Source organism: Colletotrichum jinshuiense, chromosome 2, assembly GCF_051148585.1.
Source record: "Colletotrichum jinshuiense chromosome 2, complete sequence".
Classification (NCBI taxonomy): domain Eukaryota; kingdom Fungi; phylum Ascomycota; class Sordariomycetes; order Glomerellales; family Glomerellaceae; genus Colletotrichum; species Colletotrichum jinshuiense.
Window position 1 is genome coordinate 1,286,591 of NC_139309.1, and position 15,897 is coordinate 1,302,487.

The 15,897-nt window shown below is 52.4% G+C and overlaps 8 protein-coding genes across 8 annotated transcripts; 4 read left to right on the forward strand and 4 right to left on the reverse strand.

Moving 5' to 3' along the window:
• Positions 1-167: 167 nt before the first annotated feature.
• On the reverse strand, positions 168-524 carry EsH8_II_000341 (uncharacterized protein; the record flags this gene model as incomplete). Its single annotated transcript, XM_083263639.1, has 1 exon — positions 168-524. One exon carries the CDS (start codon positions 522-524, stop codon positions 168-170), a length of 357 nt encoding a protein of 118 aa, XP_083120961.1.
• A 1,477-nt stretch (positions 525-2,001) lies between these two features.
• Positions 2,002-2,652, forward strand: EsH8_II_000342 (uncharacterized protein; the record flags this gene model as incomplete). The annotated part of the gene is made up of 1 exon (XM_083263640.1): positions 2,002-2,652. One exon carries the CDS (start codon positions 2,002-2,004, stop codon positions 2,650-2,652), a length of 651 nt encoding a protein of 216 aa, XP_083120962.1.
• Positions 2,653-3,968: 1,316 nt separating this feature from the next.
• On the forward strand, positions 3,969-4,856 carry EsH8_II_000343 (uncharacterized protein; the record flags this gene model as incomplete). The annotated part of the gene is made up of 1 exon (XM_083263641.1): positions 3,969-4,856. The coding sequence occupies one exon, from the start codon at positions 3,969-3,971 to the stop codon at positions 4,854-4,856; it is 888 nt and encodes a 295-aa protein (XP_083120963.1).
• A 698-nt stretch (positions 4,857-5,554) lies between these two features.
• On the reverse strand, positions 5,555-5,995 carry EsH8_II_000344 (coactosin family protein; the record flags this gene model as incomplete). The annotated part of the gene is made up of 1 exon (XM_083263642.1): positions 5,555-5,995. One exon carries the CDS (start codon positions 5,993-5,995, stop codon positions 5,555-5,557), a length of 441 nt encoding a protein of 146 aa, XP_083120964.1.
• Positions 5,996-7,228: 1,233 nt separating this feature from the next.
• Positions 7,229-8,305, forward strand: EsH8_II_000345 (uncharacterized protein; the record flags this gene model as incomplete). The annotated part of the gene is made up of 2 exons (XM_083263643.1): positions 7,229-8,130; positions 8,188-8,305. 2 exons carry the CDS (start codon positions 7,229-7,231, stop codon positions 8,303-8,305), a joined length of 1,020 nt encoding a protein of 339 aa, XP_083120965.1.
• A 350-nt stretch (positions 8,306-8,655) lies between these two features.
• EsH8_II_000346 (uncharacterized protein) lies at positions 8,656-9,927 on the reverse strand (the record flags this gene model as incomplete). Its single annotated transcript, XM_083263644.1, has 4 exons — positions 8,656-8,659; positions 8,708-8,861; positions 8,938-9,244; positions 9,553-9,927. The coding sequence occupies 4 exons, from the start codon at positions 9,925-9,927 to the stop codon at positions 8,656-8,658; spliced, it is 840 nt and encodes a 279-aa protein (XP_083120966.1).
• Positions 9,928-10,929: 1,002 nt separating this feature from the next.
• On the forward strand, positions 10,930-13,482 carry EsH8_II_000347 (uncharacterized protein; the record flags this gene model as incomplete). The annotated part of the gene is made up of 6 exons (XM_083263645.1): positions 10,930-10,964; positions 11,029-11,710; positions 11,778-11,847; positions 11,902-12,346; positions 12,415-12,595; positions 12,757-13,482. 6 exons carry the CDS (start codon positions 10,930-10,932, stop codon positions 13,480-13,482), a joined length of 2,139 nt encoding a protein of 712 aa, XP_083120967.1.
• Positions 13,483-14,131: 649 nt separating this feature from the next.
• Positions 14,132-15,897, reverse strand: EsH8_II_000348 (uncharacterized protein; the record flags this gene model as incomplete). The annotated part of the gene is made up of 4 exons (XM_083263646.1): positions 14,132-15,147; positions 15,223-15,523; positions 15,601-15,657; positions 15,754-15,897. The coding sequence occupies 4 exons, from the start codon at positions 15,895-15,897 to the stop codon at positions 14,132-14,134; spliced, it is 1,518 nt and encodes a 505-aa protein (XP_083120968.1).

A 15,897-nucleotide genomic window follows, 5' to 3' on the forward strand; every position in this document is an offset into this window, starting at 1 on the left:
GCCCAGAGCTCAACACTCAGGGGCATACTTCTAAAAAGATACTCTGTGGCTATGTAGATAGTATATATGGGAAACTTTCAACTGCAGTTAAAAAGTCTCTTGAATTCCTCCGTTGGCTAACGCCTAGCTAACGGTGCAATTTAGGATGCCGACTTCCCCCTTGGCACCTACGCCAGCCAGGTCCTAATGAAACCAGGGTTGTTGACGTTGACATAGCGCTGAGGAAGAGTGACGATGCATGTATCGCCGCCATTAACCCAGAAGCACTGGTCTCCTTGGTAGTAGTGGCAAACGATTCGGCGCCGAACCCCATTGTTGGAAATCTCGAAATGGCGGGTGAGTGGATCGAGTGTTGCGGTAGTCAAATCAAATGAGGCGTGCCAAAAGTTGCTGAGGACCTTGGTGTAGGCGTACTGAGGTGCATTCTGAGGACTCGGTTCATTAGCCACCCGGCAAGGGACCTGCGCGTTGGCACCGACGCCGAGAAGAATAATCGACAGAATAGAGGAGGTAGTAATCTTCATGGTGAAAGTCGAGAATGAAGAGGCAACGAGGTGATTGTAGATCAACGAGGGTCTTAAAAGGCTGAAGAAGATGAAGTGATGGTTGTTTCTGGTAGTAGTTGATGAGGGTAATGACTGATTTATTTATAATTGTTCAACTTGATCCCAAGGGATATATTTCGAAATGCCCCTGGATAGAAATTAGTGCGTATTGCGCCAAGAGACATTTGTAACTGTAACTTGAGTAACTCTGTCCAATAATATAAAAAAATAACCTTAACTAACAAGATCGGATGAGGCGGGTAGACGTATACAGCGTTGTGTGAAGTCACATCCAACTAACAAAACATTGATATGTACATAATAACTGTCTTTTTTTGTTCTCCAAGGCCACCATTTAATCAATTTCCTTCCTTAAGGTCTATAAATTTACATTTCATTGTACTGCCAAGCCTCGTAATCAAACTTTTGTAGGTCTTGCTAACTGGGCATTGCTAGTTAGCTGCCTGGATAGTGTTCTCCTTGCTGCTGCAGTAATACAGGTGACTGGCACGGGACTCCTATTGGCCGGCTCCTACCGGCCCCCGCTTACCTCCGAGTTGGGACCTCCCACCGGCCCCACCCAATTCCTGTTTAGGTAACTTCTGTTCCTGGTGTCCTGTAGACACTCCTGTTTAGGCAACTTCTGTTCCTGGTATACTGTAGACACTCGACAAGCTCGTTAACCGCTAAGGGTGAGCTTAACTGTATAAGGCAAAGCGTCTGCTGAAATAGGGATAATCTGCTGGCAGAATCAAGGATGACACATCAAGGAAAGCTGTAGTTGAGATGCACAGGAGTAGAGGATTGGCCAGTATATTGACCGCCTTCTATAACAAACCTAATAAATCTTCACTAGCGGGTTTGTCGAGTGTCTACGGTATTCCGTATGTTCATCTCAACTAGTCTGCACTTTCCAGTACTTGGCCTTATTGGGAGCTCGCCTTAACTCATAGAACATCACAGAAGAAGTCCACATCCAGGAAAAATACCCTCAGTTGTTTTGTGTCCTGAAAAATGAGGACTTCTAGGGTGGTGAAGCGGGATTATTTTCGCGCATGATGTTGCCCCTTGTGCTAATACTGTTAACTGAGTGATTTTGCTTCATTTTCCTTGGCATTCTGAGCAGTAAATTTTGACTTTCACCTCCGTATACTATAGTTAAGTTTGAGCAGGTTGTATAAACTAGTATCAGAGCGCGCTTGGCACTCCAAGTAGTGTAGTTGCACATCGGAGCAAGGGGAATCTGCTCTTTTCTGTCACGTATCTTGAACCTGTTGACAATTGATCACAGAAGGCACATAAGGAGGTAAAAACTATATAGGGTCGAGGGAAGGTCTAGTTCAAGAATTCAATCCTCTACTCGTAGTATCCAGCTCCATCACCACCAGCTTCGATCTCAACCTCATTTGCAAACCATATTATAGCTTCATTACAGAAGTCTCCACCAAACTTTACAATGGCCTCCCACTTCGTCAAGCGGCTTCTCATTGCCACCACCACCATTACGCTCGCTATAGCTGCATCACCCGTTGAGGAGCTAGCTCAGGCCTGCAATGTCAAGGCTGAAATCTTCAACCAGCTCTTGAACACCAGCGACTACTCTGTTGTCGACATTGGTGAACTTGCCGGGCTTCTCCAGCAGCCAAGCGAAGTCATCACGTCGTGGAGTGCTGAGACTCGGCAGTTTGTGCTCTCCGAATTTGCACACGAGATCACGAATTCTCTCCACGAACTTGACCCCGACTTTAGCCTCAGCGAGCGGGAAGTGGAAACCGACAACTCAGGACTTGAAAAGCGCGTGGATGAGCGAGCTCAGTATCGCGCTTACGAACGCCAGCTTCTTTCAATTCACAACACTCGCGTACAATCCGCTAACTCCGGATGCTTCAGCCACGCCGCGTGCGGCGCTTGTGTTGTCGCTGCAGGCCTTGCGGGCACTGCTGGAATTCTTGGCTGTGTTGGTACTGCAATCGAAGCCGAAATTCTTACTGCTGTCCCTACATTTGGAGTTGCTACTGCTGCAATCTGGGTGGCCTTGGGAAGTTGCGTTACGAGAGTCACAGGAGTTGCTGTTGCGGCTTTTGGCACTTGCCATACCCTTCTCTAATTTGAGAGATAAAAGCCCAACTAAACGAGGTTGAGGAGCAGCCAGCAGCCCATATTTTCACTTGTACAACCCAAGAACGAAGACATTGTTTTCAATCCTCCTATAATAGTTGTTTGCATGTATTACTATTATAGCCGACATTGTTAGGCTGTGTGGAACGGATAAGGCTTGGTTTCTTGTATACATTCCTTTAAAGAAGGATATACAACTGCGCCTGAAAATACCTCACCTATCTTACGCCCCATCGCCCTCTCGCCTTCTAGCTATATCAAACGACTGCTTGAAGAATCATTCTTTCACTTAGTCCTCAGAAAATCAATATAATTTAGTTGGTCTACTCTATTCATATGTATCGTGTGCATCTTTTTCTTTTTATTGCCTGTCCCACTGGTCCTACTTGCCACTGCTTCCTTGTTACCGCACAACTCTCTTCGTTAAACACCACCCTCCCATCCGCCTCTAACAATGACGGTAACCCGAGGCTGTTAGAGTTGCAATTTTTCGTGCATGAAATAAATCTTCAAGAAACTGGGGTGGCCACAGAGGCATTGCATCTTTCTTAATATGATAAAAACATGACTGCTGCATTCACTTCAAAGCTAGGAAGATAGCAAGGTTACTGTTGGATTACTCAGCCAACATACAGGGAGCCGGCCAGCAGCAGCAGCCGGCAGCGGAACCCGGAGATCCAACCTCCGGGCTGCCAACAGTGATATCTTCACCACTGCTGCTGCTGCCAACCTACCTACTCTTCTAACCACACAAGATATACAGAAGAATACAGTACCAGTTTGGCCCTTTGATTACGTTCGATTACCTCCCGTACGGGTAACCTGTGATTCCAACAGTTACAATATGCTAGCGAGTCGATGCTAAGATTCTTTTCAAAATATCCTGTCAATTCAAGTATTCGCTATTAGTTGGAACTGAAATATAACAAACAAAAAAAAGTACAAAATTTTGATGTGTTGTGTGGCCTCCTTGAGCTACTTTGGCCATTTCCATCCGCACGTGCGGTACGTACTGCTACACTCACTATGCCGAGTGAGCCGTAGTGCAGGTGGATTTCGGCTGCGCCGTCGCCCGATGATAGCGCGTAAAGTGCGCCCGGGTGTGCTGTCGCCTTCCAATCAAGTTGAATGCTTTCGACGTCATAGAACATTTAATAGACTGCATCCCGTTTCCGTTTGCTTCTCTTAATGTCATTTTTATTTGCCAGGATGAATGATCCTTAGACTGCCTCCGCCAATGGCATTTGCAAGTACCTCGGCAGACTCGAATTATCAGTATTATTTCCGCGTCAGTTTCCAACGACCATGGATACCATAAGCGCGGCCAAGAGCGCCGAAGAACAACCTCCGTCGTATGACCGCCATCTACTGGAATCCACTCCGATTGTGTCATCATCCCTTCACCCCCCGAATTTATGGAGATCATCCTCCGAAACCGCGAGCCTACCGGGTCCAAGCAGCGCCGTCTCGGCGCCGGCAGCAGACATCAAGAAACAGCTCAGGCCCGATGAGGCCCTGCCAGAAAGCATCCCGCCGGTATACACCCGCCAGGACCCCCACGACCGGTTCTTCGCCTTCCAGGCTCCGCTCATTCTCTCTGCCCCTTCCGAGTCGGGGCCGCTGGTTCCTCGCTTCCACATGACCCAGCTCCGGTCCAGCACCGATAAGCCGTATAAGCTCCACTTGAGACGGCTCACGACCAACGAGAGCCGGCGCCTATCGATGCCCAAGAAGAAAGCCAAGATCATCGACTACGACTACGACCTGACGCTGTATCTCATCCTCAACGACCACGCATTGTTCCCCTGGGCATCGCCCGAGATTGCCATCCGCGGTTGCAAGGCGCGGACGTTGCAGGGCTACGTGGAGCTCAAGAAGACGGCAACCTCGTACCAGTTCTGGCATATTACCAGGAACCTGGCCAACGACATGCTGAAGCCGGAGAACGAGCGCAAGATGATCAAGTACGGCTACCGCGCAGACGACGAGCTGACTCGCAAACTTTTGTTCGCTGCCGAACAGGTAGAGCTGTTGTCCAAGGACAAGAAGTGGAAGGACGACAAGGGGTTGTGCGTGGCAATGGAAACAAAGGGGACGCTCAACCTCACCGCGGACCTCGATGCTCAGAAGAAAGATGCCCTGCTGGCATGCTGGGTTGCGAGATGTTGGCTTGTCGGAACTCTAAACTGGTAAAAGAGCAACAAGAAGCATCCAATGCCTCTGGCCAGGGGTTAGGTGGATTTGGGCTAGCAGACGCTAGCTTCGATGTCGACCGACGTGTTCCATGTATGCCCTCTTCCGGATGTGGAGGCATTAACAATGCAGGGATGGTCCCAGCCGTGGACTGAGCCCAGATCGCCGACGCTACTGACGTGGCCGTTGTGGCTTCATCATAAACCAAAGATCGAGTGGAGAATGCGCAGGATGCAGGATATAACGGGTGGTTGTAGGGCAAGATGCCAATGTCGTCCAGTGCCATGCTCCAAGAGCCACAAGCTTGATCGACGACTTCATGCGACATTTAGCTAGCGGTTCGACAAGCCGAAGGTTGGAACTCCCACGGGGTCAGGCTGCGAGGGCATACTCTTTCGACGGTTCGGCACACAGGCAATAGTGGCTGGCCCGGCTGGGCAGGAGTCTATGTGGTAAAATCCCTAGATTTCTCTTGGCTTGCGCCTGGTCCCGTAGTCGGGTCCCATTATATTTATCCAAGGTGTATGCTGTATTTCAAAAGAGTATGCATATCGCTCCCCAAAGCGCCTCCGCCTGGCCAGATACCGTGTGCTCGTAGCTCAAATCCCGCCGCCGCCGTGCTGGGCACGTCCACCGCCCCTTTTCCGACTCCTTCCTTATTTGCTTGCTTTTCAAAGAAATGCCGACCGGCCCCTCGCTCAGCCACGTCCGCCGTTGTAGTCGGCGCCGCCGGCCTTGCGTAACCGCTTGACAATGTCGTCCTCGTCCAGGTCGCCCTTGTCGCTGGCATTGACCGTTATGCTGTGGTGGGGCAGGACCCTCTTGACCTCGCTGCTCTCGATGCTCACGCGGGCCTTGCGCATGACCTTGGTGTTCTCGCCGATCCAGATGACGAAGGCAAACTTGACGCGCTTGCTCTCGGCGTCGTTGGCGTACTCAACGCGGACGTAGGCGTACTGCACCTGCGAGTTGTCCAGCTCCGAGGCCAGCTCGGAGATGCCGCCGGTGCCCGTCTTGGTGAGCGTCAGCTTGTTGCCGACGGCGCTGGCGTACGAGATGAGCAGCCACTTGGTCTCGTCCTTGTCGGAGCGGACGGCATCGTAGGCCGCGGCGATTTCGGGGGAGTCGAGGCCGGACATTTCGAGGGTCGGGGTTTCGGGGTTCTTTAGTGGAGACTCGGAGGGGTGGAAAGGGGGCGGGTGTGCGGCAGGAAGGGGGCCTTGAAAGGTGGGAGGAGTTGGGACAAGAGAGACTGAGAAAGCGGGTTCTTCTCCTGTCCGGCGTTGGCGGGAGAGGAAGGGGATTAATCACGGACACTCGGTGTGTGCTTCGAAAGGGTGGATTGGCGGTGATGGATGTCGGGGAAAGACGAAACGACCCTGACAAAGGCCAATGTTGCATTTCCCTACGCTACACTCCTCCAGTCCACCTTACCCCACCACTGCATCGCCGCAACCCTAACGAATCAACCTGGAGGGGGAGGGGCAGCCCGTCTATTCTCGGCTGTCCACTCCAGCACGGGCCATGCCTGCCGACTGCTCCGAAGTGTTTCCGGCCCGGTCGCCTGGGTGGTTAGTGTCTGCTGACTCATCACCGAAGCTCACCGAGGGACTTGGCCGTCGCTCTAGCGTGCTTCTGTGAAGATCTACTGTGGGTTAGACTTCTTCTAGTGTCTTTATATCGTGCCGGTCAAAACGCTGGTTGAAATGTTCGCGGCTTCTGAAACCCCTACAGATATCACCCTCCGAATAAAGTTTTTCTTTGCTTCTTCTAAAACTTGTCAACGATGACAGCACCCTCGGTGGGCGCTGTTGACTAAGCATGTTTGGATCTTTTCTTAGGTTGCTACACCAAGTGTCGTAGACCCCTTGTCCCAGCCGACCCCCGCGGTCGATCGTGCGACAAAACAGCCCCTTTTGTATGGCCACCCACCCGTTGCGCCGCCGAAAACATCTGGTGGTCGTTCGACCTCGTAACGCATGATGAAGCGTGGGACCTAAGCGCCCAACCCCAAGCGCGACTGGATGGTAGCACCCAGTCCGATCGGAGGCACTGGCACGTCTCAACTTCGGCCGCTCGGTCCTCGAGGCACACCGCGCGCCTTGGGGGGACCCGGTCAGAAGCCCAAGGTCCTGCGACACAAATGCCGCCAGCATGACATCAAATGTGAACAAAACGCCCGCTGCCCTTGACAAACAGAACTCGTCCCCAGAAACTTGCAATTTGTTTTGTGTTTCCACCTCCATATTTCTCTCGGATCAGCCGGGGCAATACATCACCTTTAAACGTCGTCCGTCTGCTGCCTCTGGACATCTTGCATCCCAACAACCCAAGTCTGCCACTAGTCCATCGTCTCATCACCGCCGCCCGTCATGTCCAACGCCTTGGCCAGCCAGGCGGGTTGGGAAGCCAACCCGCTCTCATTCCTCTACCGACAGGCTGTCGTCACCCCGGCCGAGATACCGATCGAATTCGATCTATCCGACTGCACTCTCATCATGACTGGCGCCAGCAGCGGCCTCGGCCTCGAGGCCAGCCGCCAGTTCCTGGACCGCAACCTGGGCCGGCTCATCATGGGAGTCCGGAACACGAGGAAAGGCGAGGCCCTGGCCGAGGGCCTGCGGAGGGAATACCCCATGGCGGAGATCCAAATATGGAACTTGGAGATGGAGTTGTACGAGAGCGTCCGGGCATTCGCAGTCCGCTGCAAGAAGGAGCTGTCACGTATCGACATGGTGATCCTCAACGCCGGAATCTCCGCACAGACTTTCACACGCTCTCGCGAGGGCCACGAGCTGATGCTCCAAGTCAACTACCTTTCCACAGTGCTGCAAGCACTGCTGCTGCTGCCCATCATCAAGGAGAAGTGCCCGCCCGGCGAGCCCGGAAGACTGGTCATCGTCAGCTCTAGCATGACCTACTGGCACAAGCCGGAGGAGGACATGGTGACCGGCTCCTTGCTTAAGCCCGCAGACAAGGAGAGGCTCTGGGAGCCCAGCAAGAACTATCAGCTCTCCAAATTCCTCGGCCAGCTGTTCGTGTCCAAGCTGGCAACCTACGTGAACCCGAACGATGTCATCGTCAACCTGTGTTGCTCGGGTCTCACTGCAGGAACCAACATCGTCAAGCCGTCGGCCGAACCATTCTTCATGGGCATGCTTAAGAAGACATTGGGCCGCAGCGTTGAGGTTGGCGCAAGGAGCTACCTCGACGCCGCCATTGTGAAGGGCATAGAGAGCCACGGAAGCTTCACTTCAGACGGTGTCATCAAGCCGTGAGTTTTATTATCGCTGTACTTCAACTCCCAACACGGTAGACTAACATGACGCAGGTGGCCCGCGGTAATGTATACCACCGAGGGAAGTGGCCTGAAAGAGAGGATATGGGCCGAGACTAAGAAGGAGCCTGGTTTTGCAGAGGCATTCGCCGCAATCGAGGCGGGCTTGTAGATATGTTCTCGTTTTTTTAAGGTTACACGAATGTTCGGTTCTTGGGAGGCGTACTTGGAAATGAGGTTGATGTTATTATGCAAAGGGAGATTAGGAGCTATGGGTCACGGCAAAGGTAGCATGGGATTCGCGCTTACGGATAGCCAAGGAAGGTTTGCTAAAGCAGTCAGGCGAGATCACTAAAATAAGACCAACAGAAACCAAGAAGGATCAAAAACAAGAAACAAAATGTTTCTCTAGTCGTTTTTGACTCGCAAATATTTTCTCAAAGATTCCGATCGCATTTTGCGTTCTGTTGTGAATTGGTCTATAGCTATCTACACCCAAAGTGTGGCAAGGAGGGTGCAGGCTTACCTAGCCAACTCGTCATACGACTTATCACTATCAACCTCCAACTCATACCTTTTGCTGTGGCTAGATGTATTGGTATTCTTGTTCTTTTCGTCGTGCTTCCCACCCGTGCTTATGTCAACGGGGACTTGCGCCACTGACTCTGAGCTGCTACGCGCCTGAGCAACCACCTTTGCATTGTGTCTCTTGACCCACTCCTCTCCCACTGGGAAGTTTTTACTATGATTTTGAACTGGGATGATGTCCGATTAGTGCTGCACTCATCGACACAACTGGCTGACTTTGGGACATTGGGTACACACCTGGCCGTCCGTATCTACGAACGATGTCATCCTCGCCGCCGACTTCAACGTTGCAGTCTCTGAAGTGAGCAGCAGCTAGACCACCTACGAAAGGGTCGGCGTCGAAGGTTCGGCTTTTGCAGCCCTTTCTCGGGCAAAACAGGACGTAGAACCGCTTCTCCCCATCGAGCTCGTAGGTAAACACGAAGCTGGTGTGGTGCGCCTTGGTGACTGCTGAGCTGGTCGTATGCTTGTTGTTTTCTGCCTCATTCGCCGAACCCGCCGCCTTCTTTGGCTTGTCCTGCCTCTGGCGATGTCGATTCTGCGACGGCGATTTCGCAGGCTCCTTGCCAGAGCGACGCCTTTGCGGAGAGGGTGCGACGAGGCGGATTTTCTGTCTCGGATTCTTTTTACTTGCAGGTTCGCCGCTGCGGACCTTGTTCTTTCGAGGGGAAGTCGAATTTCGCCGCTTCGGCGTTGGCTGGCTCGGAAGCGGTGTCGAAAAGATTACTGGCTCGGGGCTGCTTGTATGGCGAGGCTGACGAACGGATTTGACACCACTCAGCTGTCTGGCATACATAATCAACGAAGGGAAAAGGCAAGCGCAGTACATACGCTTTCGGCGGTAAGATCAAAAGTCTGGAGTTCCGATGGCATTGTGAAAGTTGTCTCCTTTCCTAAGCTGAACTGGAAGTCGACGAAAGCAAAGGACCCGGTTTGGTCATGGTAGAGCTGGCTAATGTGGCATGGAAAGTCGGCCTTGATCTGCGCAATAATTCCCGCCTTCTCGTAGGATGGAAACCTTGAGGGGACACTCGCCTCAAGGTTTTTGAGTACTTTGCCCCTAAAATCCTCGTACGACTCGACGATGCCCTTCAGCGCCCGGGTGAACTCGTGCTGCAGATGCTCATTGCAGCGCTTCGTCAGGCTCTTGACGTCTTGTGAAGTCTTTTCTGAGATTGGATTCCGCACCATATCCTGGTCTTCCATGTTGGGCGTACTGTTGTTGGTGAAGCAAAGTTCGATTCTGGGGGCGAGGGAGTGGAGGGTGGGGGAGAGGAGGTCTATTGAATATCGATAGTATTGGCGATTGACGATAAGTGCAGAAAAAGAAATAAAAAGAAAGCTGCAGCACCTTGAGATTGTAACACCGGCTGATCTTGACTTATTGGAAGGGGAAACAGGTTCATGTTGGAGGGAAATTTCATTCCGGATGCCAACCCCCCGGCAGTTGCAGGTGCGAATTCGAATCGGTGTCCAACAGGTCCAATCTTTTTTTAGAGACATTTCCTCTTCCAAGTTTGTTTGCACGTCAGCCTCGTTGGTCAATTGTGCTATTTCGTCTGCAGACACGTCGCCTACGGCCCGGAATGCTCCTTGCCGCCCTCAACCAACCGATACGTGCATTATGCATCTACCCTGGCCTGGAGAGGTAGCAAGCAAACAACGCCAAGGGCGTATCTGTGACTACTATGCACTATGGGCTGGAAGAGGTGTTGCTTTCCGATGCAAACAACAGCCCTGGACAGACCTTCTTTCGCTTCTCCTCGCCCCAGCCACTGTTCAGTCGCTCCAGACGGCTTAAAGTTCCCATTTTCCTTTCATTCTTTGATGTTTGAGATTTTCCCCCGCAACTTTGAGGATTTTTTTTGCTTTCAGTGAATTCTATGTCCTTCTTTGGCCATATGCACCCTAGTCTCCGCATCGCAATCGCCCATTTACTCGTTCCCCTGTAGCCTTGCTCGCGTTCTATCCCGGCACTCGTTCTATCCCAGCACTCGTTCTATCCCAGCACTCGTTCTATCCTGGCAATCGTTCTATCTTAGCGTCCCAGTAACATTTTCTGATATGCAGAAGAAGCACTGTATGTCGCCCTTGACCAGTTTTCCCCCTCCATCGTACATGCTCTGGTGCGGCGTTTCGATTTTGGTCTTCTGACTTGCTGTACAGGAAAATATCCACACAGACAAATGCCTCAAGGAACTACCAAGAATGTGCGAGGTTAACTTACAAAAGACGCAGGGATGGTAAGCTGTTTCAAATGTGTCCTTTTCACCCATTTCCATATGGAAACTGACAAGTTGCCGATAGTACCTTGGGATGGGACTGGGGGAGCACGGCGATTCGCATCAGTCTCTTCGTCCCCGAAGGCGACGAACGGGGGTTGCACGTGGTTTGGAACTCCGGTGCAATCCCAGGACACGATGAGAGATACCAAAAGGGTGCATTCAACTCCACCCTGTATCTGGACGGCAAAGGCAAAGTATACACTGGTGAGCGAGCCGACGACGATCGCATTGCAACACCCTCAAAGGCTTTCTTCGTCGAAAACCCCAAAACTGGTAACGCAGACATCGACAACGCACTACAGGGCAAGAATAGCCAATATCTATGGAGTCTGATCCTCAAAGGAAAGGAAAAGATTGCAAGGACTGTTCTCAAGCAAGTGGAAAATTACTGCAGCCCAGGATACCCACGCGACCACGCTTTGGCCGGCCGCACTCACGGTACCACTTTACATGTCGAAAAAGTCGGTCTATCGTACCCTGCAATCTGGACGTCAAAAGAACTGAAATTATACGAAGATCTGATTGAGAGGCTTATCCCAGAGTTTCCCAGCCTGTTCAGGACCAAACCCGCTATTGTCTTACACGTGGAAAGTCTCGCCTGCGCCCACAACTTGTTCTGGAGTCAATTTCATGTTGAAAAGCTTCTCGGGTCCTCCGAAAAGCCTACTCTTGTGGTATTCCTTGACTTTGGAGGCCACACCATGGTGAGTTCTGGGCCAGACCCAATCTACTGGTGACAAGATTGCATAATGCAAACTGATCTTCCTCCAGAACGGTTGCATGTTCAGTGTCACTAGAAGAGGCAGAGACATCAGCTATTTCAGAGTGGGGGAAGCTTTTTGTAAGCCAAAAAGAACCTCTTAGCTGGCTCGGCTAACTTTTGCAATTTGTTTAGGCGCCAGCGGAGGCACGCAACTGTGGGAGCAAGCATTTGCAAACGCTGTAGCTCAGTCCCTCGAAAGCCAAGAGAGCATGAAGCTGCTTCCTCGGCAAAGGGCAAAGCTCCTCGGGGACTTCCACCGCCAGATCACAAATTTCAGGTCCGACAGGATCGATGGCATGTCACTGCACATCACGGATCCCAGCGACTCTAGCAAATTGAGAGCCGTGTACCTCACGTCGCACAAATCTCATGAGTGCTTTTTGGAGGGACTGGAGGGGGTGCTCAAACTCGGATGCCAAAAGATTTCCGCAGCAGCTAAAATGAGTGACAACGTCCAGGTGGTATTGTCCGGCGGAAGTGGAAAAAACTCCGTTGTCAAAGCCTGCATCGGCGATGCTTGCAAGAAGGCCGGGATTGCCGATCCGTACCCTTTCTACGAGCTTGCTGGAGAGAAAGAGTGGGTGCAGCTCAACACTCGACAAGTCTATAAACTAACAATGCTTACAGTTCATGGAATATTGCCAGGGGAGCGGCAATTGCGACTGCCAACACCCTTACGGGCCGGGAGTTCATGGAGAAGGGTGCTGCGTTCGGAATTCAGCGAGGTTACTTGGAACGACCCAAGAAGAGACACGCGAGTGATAATAATGATGCCGGCAATTCCATGATAGTCTGGGACGATAAGGTGAAGCTGGCACTCGATTCTGTAAGTCCTACTGCCAGTGATGGTCTCCGCAGCTCCCCCTCCTTCTGGTCTTGCAGTTCCCCGGTCGTTAACTCTCTTGGTCGTAGAAGAGTTCCAAACCGGTTACAATATTGTGCTCAGGAGATCATAGAATCAGGATCATCTGTGATCCGTTCTTGCAGTCGACCGGCAGACGGAATAATCTCGCTGCCTCAATGAGCTACGACATTGTTGAGCTGCCTCAACCGAAAAAGGGTTACTGGAGATTCACACTCTCAACCATCAGTAACGGCGATGACATCACGCTCAGTGTCAGGCGTGATCTTTTGAATAGTACTCGGAAGCAAGTTCGCAAGTCTGAGGCGCCTCTTTTGCTTCCTCTGTACTTTGACAGCTCATCCAACTGCTGCCTGCTGCAGACAGAGGTGGACGACAAGCTCCGCGGCCTCATGGTTAACGAGAATGGAGATTTTGTGGCCTGCCCCGAAGAGTCGGTGCGGGACCAGGTCAGAAATCTGCAGAACCGCATTCAAGATGCACACCCTCGAAAGTGGAAGCGTCCCGTTTCGCCACCAGCAACAGCGAACAAGACCATTCAAATACGAAACAAGCTCACAGGCCAAGGGCGGCCCAAGAGAATTTCCCGCTTTTCCCGCTTTTCCCGCTTTTCCCGCAGCACGACAAGGGACTCTGAGAATCCCTTGTCCAAAGCTGCTGAAGAGGCAAACACAGAGACAATGGGTAATCGGAATGTGGCGTATGCCACATCCAGGTTCTCGGCGATTAATGATCGATACTCTGCAGCGCCGTTCTCGGCCACTTCCGGACGGAAACGAAGATCTTTGAGAGATATTCCCTCCTCGATGCATACACATGGTCTTGTTTCGGACAACTCCGAGAGTGAATAGGACTAGTCACAGATGGTTGGATCGGCAGGTCATTGGTTTTCCTTCTGCAGAATGCGTTGTCATCGATAGAGATGCCACCAATTTCGTTTGACAGGGTTTGATGAGCATTGCAAAGGTGATCGAATTAGGTCTTTCCATCCACTAAAGTAACACAAGTAAGGGTACTTGTGGTCTCTTGATGCTGCTCTCTAAACTGAAGAGTGATAAGTACCAGCTCGCGCCTACTCTGCCTCGCAACTTTTTTTCTTTTTTTCTCGTTTTTGTCTCTGCAACTGGTTCATGTATCCTGATTCGGGGAATTTTCTCTTTCCTGTACCCTTCATAGGAAACCAACGGAAAGAAGTTCAGTTTCTGCCAGAACAACGTCCACCGCCGCAAATCACCTCGCCCTGCTCTGGCAGGAAGAGAGCACAGTAGAGTTTAAGTAGCCAATGCATCACTCGGTATCCAAAAATTGGTTCGGCAGAACAAAGCTGCTAAATGGTATCATTGACATCACACGGACAAACAATGTACAAAAAGAGCGCTATAAGAGCGCCATGTCACCCAGACATGTGTGTCCAACATTTGAGCCATAGTTTGACTTCGTCAGTACCCCCCCAGAGTCTATATCCTTGAAAATCAATCGCCAAAGGAAATACCGTCGCGCCTAGAGCGTGTACATGAAATCGGGGCGCTTGTCGCCGGCAACCCACTTCTGATCGTCCGACATGGCGGCCCACTGGGCGTCCATCTTGCCGGCCCTGCGGCGGGCGTTGGTGGCCCGGAGCGCAAAGTGCATGAAGATGGAGCCTCCAAGCAAGAAAAGGACCTGGTAGCCCAGGACGACGCCGTGGCCCGTCCGGTAGTGCGGGGACTCCCTGGTGAGGTAGATGTTGGAGGAGACGACTCCGTTGAGGTTGCCCCAGCCGACGACCATGCCGAGCACGAAGGCGCGCTTGAGGGAGCCCTCGGTGTTGTTGATGACCCAGGACAGGGTGTTTGAGATTGTCGGGTAGATGCCGGCGGCGCCGAGGAAGGTGCCGGCGTACTGGATCTGAGGGTTTTGCGAAGCAATGAGCAGCACGAAGCCGATGATGCCGATGGTGACGGTGGCAATGTTGCAGTATCCACGCCAGCGGGTGCGGTCGGCAATGACACCGACGGTGACTGTGAGAGCGGCAGCGACGGCGTAGGGCGGGACGGAGAGCAGCTGGGCCTTGGTGCCGGTGTGGCCCATGCCGCGCAGGATGGTGGGCAGGAACAGGGAGAAGGCGTAGAGGGGCACGAGGCAGCCCATGTAGATGACCATGTAGCCGTACGTCTTCCAGTCCTTCATGGCGCCGTACATGTGGCGCTTGTCAAAGTCCTCGGCGGTGCGACCCTGCTTGTCGGCGATGAGGCGACGCTGGACGCGGATGCGCTCGTCGGGGGTGAGGAATCGGGCGGCCTCGGGCCAGTCAAAGACCATCCACCAGCAGAAGATGCCGACAAAGACGGTTGCCAGACCCTCAATGATGAAAATCCAGGCCCAGCCGGGCTTGCCGCCGATGCCGTCCATCTTGGCGATGGCAGCGGCGAGGAGACCGCCGAAAGAGCCGGCCAAGGCGGCAGCGGAGAAGAAGACAGCGGAGCGGACACCGATCTCGGAGCCCTTGTACCAGCAGGAAAGATAGTAGTTGACACCTATAGACAGACGGGAAATGTTAGTCTCGGAGTTTGATGGCTTCTGTTCACGGGGGGAGAGGAATGATGACGTACCAGGGAACAGTCCAGCCTCGGCGATACCGAGGAACCAACGGGCAGCGAGCAGGCCAGAGAAGTTGGTGCAAAGACCCATGAGCGTCATGATTGTGCCCCAAACGATGATGATTCCGGTGAAGAAGATGCGCGGTGTGAGACGCTTGAGCAGGGCGTTGGTGGCGGGCTCGAAGACTGCATAGCTGATGAAGAAGATGGTGAGCGACAGGTTGTAGTTGGTGCCGCTCATGTGAAGATCTTCCTCCATGCCTGCGAGACGGGCATTTCCGATGTTGGTACGGTCGAGGAAGGAGAGGAGATACTGGGAATCGATGTCAGTATGCTGTCAACCGGGTGCTGCCGTCATCTGCAGGGACTCGGTGAAGGATTGCGTCTTACAAGAAGGGAAAGCCAGGGGACCAGCCAGAGATCAACCTTCCACATGAGCTTCTTGTCCTGTACCGGGATTGTTAGCAGGCGCGTTCTTTCTTCTCAGGTCAAAGGTGAGCTCCGAAAGCTTTGTTTGTGGCCTTTTGTCGGGGTCACACGTACAATGGCGGCACGCTCTTCTGGGGTCTTGCCCTCGTCGGGATCAGGCAGGTCGGCGAGTATTTGCGCCTGCTCGAGCTGGGCACCAACGGGCTTCTCATCCGAGAGGTCGTTGACCTCTGGGTCGTTCTTCCCGTCGCGAACCAT